At 45.0% G+C, this 12,101-nt stretch overlaps 1 protein-coding gene across 6 annotated transcripts in view; it reads left to right on the top strand.

Annotated features, from left to right (window-relative positions):
- Positions 1 to 12,101, top strand: part of Rftn1 (raftlin, lipid raft linker 1) — a 220,469-nt gene that overhangs the window by 176,382 nt on the left and 31,986 nt on the right. For all 6 annotated transcript variants that reach the window (XM_013022176.1, XM_013022172.1, XM_013022171.1 and 3 more), the window contains exon 7: positions 7,965 to 8,080. In XM_013022176.1, coding sequence (XP_012877630.1) covers positions 7,965 to 8,080 — 116 coding nt within the window. The remainder of the gene's footprint in view (positions 1 to 7,964; positions 8,081 to 12,101) is intronic.

Here is a 12,101-nt window from a genome sequence, read left to right as displayed (position 1 = left end):
TATTTACCATGTGGAAAAGAGCCAGCCACCGCACTTAAATGAGTATTTGTAAAACATGTTCCACAGTCATAAAACCAAGAGAACTTTGTCCCATTTACAAGTAAGACATCAGCCAGGCAGCCTGAGAAACCAGTGAAGATTCAGGACATAGACTCATATAGTGTCCATCAGGTGTGTCCAGGGCTCCTTTCCTGGGCTCCTTTACTCCTCCCTGATATGAGCAGGTGTCTGGGTCCAGGGTGGCCCCATCTGTCAGATTACACAGAGGATTACGGCAAGGGTGACAGTTCCCTCTCAGAATTGTGTCGATACTGCCCCGTTGGACAGAGCACTTTGTCCAAGCCTACAACAACCCCGTGCATTAGGGGCCATTGCCATGGCTGTGGAAACTGAGGCATGTGATGTCATTGCCAAGGTTCTCGGCTAGTAGGTAGCAAGAAAGTAGGAGGAAGAAAGAAGGGCTGGGCAGGGTGTAGAAATGTAAGGAGGCAAGGAAGGTGAGGGAACAGGTGCGGGCCACGTTGGTGGGAGGTTAGAGCTCCCAGCTAGGCCTTGGGTGGCCCTTGGGATCAAGAGAGGAGTGTTTCATAGTTACCCTGAAGGAATAAGGATGAGTCTAGGGGTCACCAGGAGAGCAGGCAGGCACCCAGGAACTTTCCAGCCATGGTGACAAAGACCTGAGTCTGTTTCTGGAGAGTGGAGGGGCTCTGTGCTGAGCTGGTTTTTGGTGAATCAGGTAAGGCCAGGAAGCAAGATGCCCACCATCTGAGACAGCTTATCTCTCGCCAAGAGCTTCTGCGCCTACCACATCCCTGCTACTACCACCATCCTTCCATGCCCAGCCATGGCCCTCCCTAGACTCATCTTCCTGATCTGCCTGCATCTGGCCCCTCTCTCTGTCTGTCTGTCTTTCTGTCTCTGGCCTTTTCCCTGCCCCTCCCTGTGTTCCACTTGTCCTGCTCTCCTCCCACCCTCGTGTGCCCTGGCAGGTCCTTCCTCTCTTTGTTTCAGAAATGTCCTTTGCAACAGATGGTTCAATCAATGCACTCTGCATAGGGTGGCTGCATTCTGAATCCTCTTTTTGACTACAAGAGCCCCCTTTTGCTGCCCTATCTGCTAGAAAGAACCAAGCCTTTTGTCCTGCAAAATGTTTTGTATTAGGGACTTAAGTGCTGTATACTTCATCCTGTCCTTTATCTTATTTTTCTAGTCACTCTTTCCTATGAGCTAGAGGGTAGTTCTATGGCCTTGATAAATGGACAGTTTATGGCAGAAATACATTGCAAGTGATGTGTTCTGTAGGCTGTGTCATACAGAGGTCACACTCTGCCTTTTTAAAAGACCAGCTTATCCCTGAGACTGGCTGAGGTGATGCCTTAGCTGCATCTTAATCCAAGCAGAACTAGGTCTTTAGCTACCTTCCTTAACATCTGGGGCAGCCCACAGCCCCTGACCACTCATGAAGTGCCTTTGTCAAAAACACAGATATGAGACAGGCCTGGCTGATGGCTAACTTCTGAGATCTGAGGATTGCAATTCAGCGCCAACCTGGGCAAGAAAGTGTGAGAGACTTCAATTAACCACCAAAAAGCCAGAAGTGGAATTATGGCTCAAGTGGTAGAATGTCAGCCTTGAGCAGAAAAGATTAGGGACTGTGCCCAGGCCCTGAGTTCAAACCCCAGGACTTACATAAATACATGCATGCACATACATGCATATGTGTGTGCGTGCGCACATACGTGTGCACGCACACACATACACACACACACTGAGTATGCTGTGAATACACTATATTTGATAGTGACATATATTTTACATAGCCATGTAAACACAGCCCTTCACCCTGAGGTTCTAAGACACAAAGTGTGAGGTACAGTGGTCAGAGCACAGTTCTGACAGTCTATTCATCTCCACCCAACTGCTCACACCACATCTGGTGCATTATTGTAGTACTCAGGAGGTTAAGGTCTGAGGATCTAAGCTGATCCAGGCAGAAAAGTCTGTGAGACTCATCTCCAATTAATCATAGGAAAAGCCACAGTGTTGTCATGGCTCAAGTAGTAGAGCATTAACCTTGAGCAAAAGGAGTTCAGACAATGCCCAGGCCCAGAGGCCCAGAATTCAAGCCCTAGGACTGGCAAAAAAAAAAAAAGAGATCATAGGCTTTGGGATCAAACCAGTTGGGCCTGATTCCAAATGGAATCAACCTAGTTGGGCCTGTACATTTTGTGAGTATGGACAAATTGCTTTTATGGCACCTTTATCTTGTCAACTACACAGGAATGGTTTGCAGAATTTGGGGAAGGATTCTGCGAGGAACCAAGAACCATGCCAGCCAACCCTGAATCAGTGTTTCTTCCCTTCTGATTGGTTAGAGCCCTGCGCTTGCAGAAGTAGTATTTATCTTCTCTATACTGTTTTGCATATCACAGTGATAATGGGAATGGAAGCCTAGTCCAGAGCAGTGCTCAGAGATAAAAGAGCAAGAAAAGGAGGAAACAGGTTCACTCCTTTCTTTTTCCTTTTTCTTTCTTTCTTATTTTGTTGTTGGTGGTGGTCATGGGGCTCCAGCTCAGGGCCTGGGTACTGTCCCTGAGCTTTTTCACCCCAGGCTAGCAATCTACCCATTTTGAGCCATAGTGCTACTTCCAGTTTTCTGGTGACTAATTGGACATAAGAGTCTCATGGACTTTCCTGCCTGGGCTGGCTTCAACCATGATCCTCAGATCTCAGCTTTCTGAGTAGCTAGCTAACCTAGCTACTATCTAACATAGGCATGAGCCACCAGCGCTCAGCTGTCATTTACCTTTTTCACTCAGAACTAGTACCCTGCCACTTCAGTCACAGCTCCATTTCTAGCTTTTACTGGTGAATTGGAGATAAAGACTTGCTTTAAATTTTGATCCTCAGATTTCACTCAGCCTTCTGAATAGCTAGGATTATAGGCTTGAGCCACAGGGTCTGGCTTGCTACTTTGTTAATGGAGCAGGTTGGCTGCTAAGGGTTCTGTGATGGATCTCACGTCGGCCTAGCCACAGGTGTCATTAGGCTCACATAGTGGTATCCTTCCTGGATTCTCAGGGTGCTCAGGACATATGCATAGTTTAACTTAGCTTGTTAAACAGAGAATAGCAAGCAGGGCACTAGTGACTCACATGTATCCTAGCTACTCAGGAGGCTGAGATCTGAGGATTGTGGTTCAAAGCCACTCCAGGCAGAAAAGGCCATGAGACTCTTATCTCCAATTAACTAGGAACAAAACAAATGGAGGTATGATCCAAGTGGTAGAATACCATTCATGAATGAAAAAGCCAAACGAGATCATGAGACCCTGAGTTCAAGCCTCACTACTGGCATACACACACAAAAAGAACAGTAAAATAACATTTGTTTATAAACCTGTGAAATAGACCAGATGCATCGCATATGGGCTATGCATTTGAAGTGCATATTCTAGACTCGACTTTGGAGACCAGTACCAAGCAATGACTTGAATCCAGGCTCGGCAGACAGTCTCAGTGCTTGCAAAGCGCCCAGAATTTACCTCTTGAGATAATATGACAAATCTTCTTCTACATCTTTCTTGTAAATCATAAACTTGGAATGTTAAGGTGGCCTTTTGCCAAAAGACCAGCATCAAATATTTATGTAATGCCAGGGCAAATAGCTCTTTGTACACAGTAGGGAAGCATCTTTCCTTTAATAAAAAATGCAGTGATAATGGAATGTTTTCCATAGATGGAGGGCGGTTTAACCTTTTTATACTGGGAGCCTTCACTCTGAGAGACCTCTTTATGCCCACCTCGGTGCACATTTCCAAGAGGCTGAGCTGGGGAGGTAATGAGGAGATAGAGAGTGGACGAGGCCGTCAAAACAAGGAGCTCTTTAAAAGCCCAGCTGTCTCCTCTCTGTGGTTCATTGACTATTTTTGCTGTTACAGATGACCAAATTTTGACAGCCATTCTAAACTTGCTTCAGAATGGAGTAGGTGAATCTGACCTCTGGATGCAAAGAACAGAGCAGTGGGGTAAGGGGCTGAGAGGCAGGCAGTGGACAGGGTAGATGGTGGATAAATACTTCACACCCTAGACCCAGCCTTGTCAGTTCACTGACCACACAGTCCCTCAGGCCACTGCCTGCGGAGGGAGAAGAAGTCTGGTCAAGCTGTGGCCCTGTGCTGGTGGCAAGCTAAAGACAGTCATAATATTTTTATGTTGAATTGGGCCTTCGGGGTTCACAAAGAAGCATAGTGAGCACATTTAGAAGACTTAAAGGTTTTCTATTGAGGAGATGGAGGAAGATCCTTTGGAAACTAGATTTCTGTCAGGGTGATGGGTTCCAGGAAGGCCCCTTGTATATGAAAAGCTGCAACTTCTCAAGTCTCTCCATCAAATGGCACATCTTAACCATCTCTGGATGACTTACAATACCTGTTACCAATGCCACATATGTAGCTGTTGGTTTAGGGAATAATAACAAAAATAAATAAATAAGAAAATGAGCTAGTGCCAGGCTCCAGTGGCTAACACATGTAATCCTATTTACAGGAGGCTAAAACCTGGATTGTGGTTCCAAGCCAGCATGGGCAAGAGAGTTCTTGGTATTCTTATCTCCAGTTAGCCAGAAAAAAAGCCATAAGTAGAGCTTTGGCTCAAGTGGTAGAGCACTAGGCCTTGAGAACTAAAGCTCAGAGATAGTACTGAAGGATAGGCCCTAAGTTCAAGCCCCAGTACCAGCGCGTGCACACACACACTCACCAGCAGTTGGTTAGACTCACAGATGCAGATCTGCAGGCACAGAGGGTCCACTCTAGCATGTCTTGTAGAAGCTGTGAGTTAATATGCAATATGGATAGAACCTGAGTGATTCCTGGTGTCCTCTGGTACCCAGCATTCTGGTGCAGGACTGAGGAATCTTTATTCAGAGGAGCTGCTTAGCCTCCTACCATGACAGAGGCTGTTGGTCACAAAACTACCAGAAACCAAGTGGCTAGCAAATGTCAGAATGAGTGAATGAGTAGCCGATGGGTCATTTAGGGTGAGCGTGTGAATGTTTCTAGGAACACATTGCCATGCTGCTGAATGCAGTTTCTCTTTCTAGATTCCTCTATGGAAAGTTCTTTCTGTTTGGATCATGCCTTCATAGTTTCTAAACCATGTTAAACCTCTCTAGTTCGAGAGCTACGTAGGACAAAGAAAAAAGAGACTTCTTCTATGTTGTCCATTTTCTGTTACTCTTGGATGAACTCTTGCAGAAAAGGGTGAAAAAGAAAATCTAAATTATTGGATTATAAGTACTGTGTGTATTTTTTAAAGTTTACCTTAACATTTGTAACATAGGAATTCATTTTTAGTTCATAAGGCAGTTTTGTGTCTTGGGATTTTTTCCCTACAGTAATCTTTGTATCTAAAGTATTCTCTTGAATCATTAAATTCCCATGACATTTTTTTCAGAACAGTATAGTATTTTAAATGTATGGAACTCCTGATTTATTCACCTGTTTTCCTGTGGTTGAATATTTGGATTGTTGGACATTCATGTCTTAATTTTAGAATCAAAGCTTATAGATAAGCATTTGATAGCATTGGTGTTTGTTACCTTAGGACAGAAAGAAGATTTGGAGGTCACAAAGGATAGAGGTTTTATGATTGGCACTTCAGACCTTAGTAAGTTTCTTTCTAAAACGACTAGGCAGTTCAAGCTTTCTTATCCACAACAAACATTCCCAGGGCCCTGTACCTCTACCAGCTGTGAGTGTCTACGTTGCCAGTGTGCAAAAGGAAAGATGTTCATTTTATATTTCATGGAGAGAAAAAAATTATTTATTTATTCTTTGGTTGGTCGTGGGGGCTGAACTCTGGGCCTGGGCACTGTCCCTCAGCCCTTCAGCTCAAGGCTAGCACTCTACCACTTGAGCCACAGTGCCACTTCTGGCTTTTTTCTGCTTTTGTGGTGCTGAGTAATCAAACCCAGGGCCTCATGCATGTGAGGCAAGCACTCTACCACTGAGCTAACTTCCCAGCCCCATGGAGAAAAAAATTCTAGTTCATATTCTTGGCTCATTTCTGTTGGTATTCTAGTAATTTTTTTATTTTTATTGTTTTGTCAGTTGTGGGGCCTGAACTCTGGGCCTGGGTGCTGTCCTCCCTGAGCAATTCAGCTCAAGGCTAGTGCTCTACCACTTGAGCCACAGCACCATTTCCAGGGATTTTTTTGCTTACGTGGTGTTGAGGAATCAAACCCAGGTCCTCATGCATGCAAGGCAAGCATTCTACTGCTGAGTTACCTCCCCAGCCCCATATTCTAGTATTTTTAACTATCAATTTATAAAAGCTTTTTATAGATGAAGAAGATTAAGCTTAGCCTTTTATTCTTGCAAGTGTTAGGAATAACTTCTTCTCATGGATGACCTTTCAGTGTTGTAGAGGGGATCTGAGTGAAGAATGTTAGGCAACCACAGTAGTCCTTTGCTTTAAAACTTAAGGAAAATAGTGGTAGTTCTGGGAACTCCAGTGATTCAAGAAACTTTGTGAATTTGTCTACCTTCCCTGTTTAAAAAAAAAGGATCCTTATTATATATTTTTTCCTGCTAAAATTGTCTTTTTAAGTAGTGTATTGTTAAAAAGGGCTTTGAATGAGTCTGCTAGGGCTGCTACAAGACCAGAGCCTGAGTGACTTCAACAGCAAATAGACATGTATTACCTCCCATTTGTGGAAGCAAGAAACTCATGATCAAGGTGTGAAAAAATTCAGTTTCTGATAAGGATGTTGGGGCTCTGCTCTCTCTCTCTCTCTCTCTCTCTCTCTCTCTCTCTCTCTCTCTGTCTCTCTCTCTGGCTTGCAGACCTCTGTCACCATATGACATCTTTCCCTGTGACCTCTAGGGGTGGAGGGGAGCAACAGAGGGCTCAGGTACTTCTGCCTTCCTTTTAGACTAGGACCTCACCATTATACCTCATTTAGTTTGAATTATCTACAGCTTATTATCTTTCTAAGAGTTCTATCTTTGACTTCAGTCCCATTGGGGGCTAGGACAGGCACAGTTCATGCCTGAGCGCTGTGAGTGGAGTAGTCCCTAGGGACCAGGGTCTACCATCTTTCCTCAGCCCCATCTTAAGAGGCCACGCCCCCCAGGGGATCACAGCACTCCCTGAGCCTGGACCTAGACCATGGGAGTCTCATAAATCCTCTGTTCCCCAGTCTTAATGACTAAAAGATACATAAGGACCATGAGCCGGGAGAGGGTAGAAGGCACTTCCCGGTACATCTTCCCCAAGGCAGGGCTCTGTTCCCATTTCCTATATTCCCCCTTACCATCTAGTGCCTGACTTCTCCGTTGTTGAATTGTCCGAACTCCAACCCAGCTAACTTGACTAGAGCAATGGAACTTTTTCCATAGTGAATCATTGGGAGAGAATTCCCCTCCAAAACCTCTCTTTGGAGAGCTGCCAGCAGCAGCCTCTTTGCCTCAGCCATTATCACACAAACCTCCAAGAGTCAACGCATCCTCTGGTATGCTTGACAGGCTCAGCTCTGGCATGTTGAATCTATCCTGCCTTTAAAAAAATCAAAAGCAATCCCTCTCACCTAAATATAGTTTGCTTCTAAATCATGGTCTGTAAATGGCTGTGTTTTACCCTAAGTCCCGTTCTCCCCCCTCCCCCCCCCATGCATCCTGACGTTGGGCCGCGAGGAAGGAAGGTAAGCACGTGAAATCAGCTGGTGATTACTAACAATGAAATTTGGGCTCCTAAAATCAAGGGTATTATTCAAAACCGCGAGGTAAATTAGTCTCATTCATTCTGATGGGGCTAGACTCCGTGGCTGTGTGTGCCTTCTTTAATTAACATGCTGAAAAGATGTTCTGATTGGGATTATTAATGAATGCAGTGAAAAATGTTGCTGCTCGGAAGCCTTCTGCCACCAACGGCTCACGCAGCCCCCGCTTCTTGCTTTCTCCACAGATTCCTTACATGGCTTGACAGATGGAGTATTCATCTTTGAAGCTGTTTCCACAGAAGATAGCAAAACCATACAGGGCTATGACGCTATTGTTGTGGAACAATGGACAGTCCTGGAAGTAAGTGGGGGTTGGCAGCCGAGCTGCTTTTGTTGGGCAGTGATTGTTTTATCTGCTTGTTTCATCTGACTGTGGGCGGCTGCCCAGCTGGGCCTTTCTTCTGGAAAAAAAAAAAAAAGGTGGCGGGGGGGGGGAGTTCACCTGTATAAGCCCTAGGAGGACCCCTTCCATGGAGTCCTTCCAGGCTCCCTTGGAAGAGTGCGCCCCCACTTTTCCCATTCTGCATGAAAAACACATTGCATATGCCAGGCTCGGGGGATGAAAAGAGAGTCATTTTTTGTTCATTTGCATATCACTGAAAACTGACAAATGAGACACGGGCATAGCTTGTGGCCTGTGTAATAATGACAGCAATGTGGTTATTGGAGTTAGGCCTCTGGCTGCCCTGTGCCAGCCATCCTTGGAAGAAATTAGTGCCTGGCAGCTCTGTGCCCTTCATAATGAACTTAGCGGCTAACATTGGTGTTACCTCTGTTTCACAGTTAGGAGACTGAGCCACAGCAAGGTTAAGTCCACTGCCAAAGGTTTTACAGTAAGTGCTTGAAGGGTGTATTTGGGCAGTGATGGCTCATGAGGCCATCAAATGGCTATGGGCACAGGGCTTCCTCAAGCCAGATCCTGCTGGTACTTTGGAAGAGCTGACTTGCTTCTAGGTATCACTGGGTACTCAAGTATGTCATGGATGTGATAAATCACTCGCTGGTGCACATACCTTGTATGGGGGGAGCACATGGGAAGGGGGGTGGTAAAGAAAGCTGTTTGGATATAGAACACTGTTTCTGGACATGCCAGGGTGACACAGAGCTGGCACTACCCTGGGCCTTTGCCAAACTGGGCTTCCCAGTCCCCCTCCCTTCAACATATTGTGTGTGTGTGTGTGTGTGTGTGTGTGTGTGTGTGTGTGCGCGCGCGCGCGCCAGTGTGCCCACGCAGACACACATGCCAGTGTGCCAGCTTTAGGGCTTAAGCTCAGGGACTTGCACTGTCTCCATTTTTCACAGAGGACTGCCACTCTGTACTTGAGCCACAGCTCTACTTCCAGCTTTTTGCTGGTTTATTGGAAATGAGTCTCATGGACTTTTCTGCCCAGGTTGGTGCTGAACCATAATCCTCAGATCTCAGCCTCCTGATTAGCTAGGATTACAGGAATGAGTCACCAGTGCTGGGCACTTTCAGGCCTTTTTTTTTGCACTGTTTTTTTTTTTTTTGGCCAGTCCTGGGACTTGAACTCAAGGTCTAGGCACTATCCCTGAGCTTCTTTTGCTCAAAGCTAGCACTCTACCATTTGAGCCACAGCACCACTTCCAGCTTCTTTTTTGTTTATGTGATACCGAGGGCTTCATGCATGCTAGGCAAGCACTTTTACCACTAAGCCACATTCCCAGCCCATACACTGATTATTTTTAAGATAGTGTCTTACTTCCTGACCAAGCAAGGACCAAGACCCTCCTATCTTTTGCTTCCAGCCATAACTAGAATGACAGATATACCACTACATCTAAGCTTGTTTGTTGAGATAGCCTTTCTACCTGGACTAGTCTCAAACCACAATCCTCCCAATTTCAGCCCTCCCACCTAGTTAGGATAACAGGTGTCCAGCCCCAGGCCACTGCAAGTCAGCTTTTCAAGTGTGAAGAGTTGGGCTGCTGGGGGCAGGCTGGTATTTGGGAGTGATGGGGAGTAACCACTTACAAGTGTAACAGCCAGAGTACACACAGAAACTGACATAATGGAACCAGTGTTGCACTAGTCCTTTGTGCAGGGACGAGCACCTATTTGGCAAGGGAAATATGGAACCAGTATTCTCTGCTTTGTGGCCATCTTTACCAGTTACTCTCATATAGTCTTGGTTCCCAGGCGTTTCTCCAGCCTCTGTGTCCCTACTGGGAAATGGTGCGGGTGCTTGGTGTCATGTCACCTGGGCAGGCCATGTCATCTCAAAGCCTTTCCAGAGGAGGATGGGGTAGAGCTGATCATCCTGGTGCTGGAGGAGAGGAGAGGTGTGTTAACTAACCAGGGGGTCTCAAGATCTCCATTAAAGAAGGGGTGTGCTTGTTGCTCAGCAGCCCACAAGCTTCATCTCTGTGACAGCAGTGATGTGTGACTGCACCCAGAAACACATGCATGTGTGCATGGTGATTGGCAGGCTGTGGGGATGAGTGTACGGTTCCTTGGAGCCTGCACAAGGTTGTCTGGGTTTCCTGACTTAATGGTGAAGCTAGCTGGTGTAGCAGCAGCAGCAGCAGCATCTCCTGGGAAGAAATTCAGATTCTTGGGACTTATCCTGGACTCACAGAATCAGAAAACCTAGAAGTGGGTCCTGGCGATTTGTGTTTTGATTCTCACGATCCAGCATGTAGCAGGATGGTAGACAATGCCATTTGTGTTCAGTGTTGGTGATGATGAGTTATTTGATGATGGAATGGTAGCAGTTCCTGATGTGTCTTTCTACTGCCTTTGATTCTGTGATGGATACTGAGTCGACATATACTGTAGCTGCAGGTGCACTTATGGTGAAGTGACCTTCTAAAAGCCCATCCTGAATTCTAAATATTGTAAATCCCCTATGCATTGAATACCCTTGGCTTATCAGGCATCATAGCTTGGCTACATGGCATACCATGGAGTGGAGATTGTTCCCACCCCCCCACAATCATGTACCTGATTGGTAGCTATGGCTGGTTGCCACTGCTCAGAAGAGACACAAGGCAGAGAAAGACTTGACAGAGAGTCTAATAGAAAATCTTACTTGTTGCTGGCCCAGAAAAAGATCAGATGTGAGCTATGGTTTCTATTGAATGTGATTACTTTTGCATTAATATTGGGAAAAATTTTAAGTCAGGCAATTATTCATAGGATCTGCCTGCATATAAAATGCTTGTGCTAAAATAAGAGCATCACTGTCCTTTTAAGAAGTTAGATCAGAAACCCAGCACCAGTGGCTCATGCCTGTAATCCTAGCAACTCAGGAGGCTGAGATCCAATGATCGTGATTTAAAGCCAGACTCTTTTCTCCAACTAACCACAAAAGAGCCAGAAATGGAGATGTGGATCAAGTGGTAGATCACTAGCCTTCAGCGAAAAAGCTTAGGGACAGTGCCCAGGCACTGAGTTTAAGCCCTAGTACTGGTACCAAAAAAAAAAAAAAAAAAGGAAAGTTAGATCAAATAACTGTCAGGTAATTATTTCTCTATTCAGAGGCTTTTCCTGAGCTTGTTCATTGGTTTCTTTTAGGTTTATCAAATGTGTTTCTTTCACAGATATTTCAGCTTTTTTTTCTCTTGACTTCTTATTTTGGGGCATTGGTGTATTTCATGATACTGGTTTAGGGGTTACCCTTTTGGGAATGCTGCTTTAGCTTTCCCCAGGAATTCTTGGCATGAACAAATGCACAAAGCCAGTTCTTTCCCAGTACCACGTTCAGAGATACCAGCCTGGAAAGCATTGTCAAGTATGGATGGGCCTTTTTCATCAGTGATATATAAATGAAGCTGAATGTGGTAGCACACCTATAATCATAGCTACATGGGCGGTGAAGATAGGAGATTGTAACCTGATGTCAGCCCTGGGGTAAAACCCAACAAGAAAAATAAGCAAAAAATGACATGGCTCAAATGGCAAAGCACCTATGTTCAAGCTCTATACTTCCAAAACAATTTTTAAAGTATTTTAAAAAAGTGTGGCTGGTATCCAGTTAAGCAGAAACAGATTTTCTTAATTTTCATGAAAGTGTTGACAAGTGAATGGATAGATTCTTTTGGGTGGCATTCTACTACATGGCTTTCATTATTTTTTTTTTGAGTGTGCAGAACTTTATTCAAAAAAAAGAAGTGTCTCAGTTGAAGACTTCTGTGGCTCTGTGTGACTCCGTCATATGTTCACTAATCTCTCTCTGTGGCTTTAAATCAGTGAGTTTTTTTATTGTGAGAATACTGTACAGAGGGGTTACAATTACATGGGCAAGATAATGAGTACATTTCTTATCAAGCATTGTAGCCTCCTCCTTTGTTTCCCCTTCCCA

The sequence above is a fragment of the Dipodomys ordii genome, unplaced genomic scaffold (genome assembly GCF_000151885.1).
Source record: "Dipodomys ordii isolate 6190 unplaced genomic scaffold, Dord_2.0 Scaffold60, whole genome shotgun sequence".
Classification (NCBI taxonomy): Eukaryota; Metazoa; Chordata; class Mammalia; order Rodentia; family Heteromyidae; genus Dipodomys; species Dipodomys ordii.
Note: the sequence above shows the minus strand (reverse complement) of the source record. Positions and strands in the feature narration are given on the sequence as shown.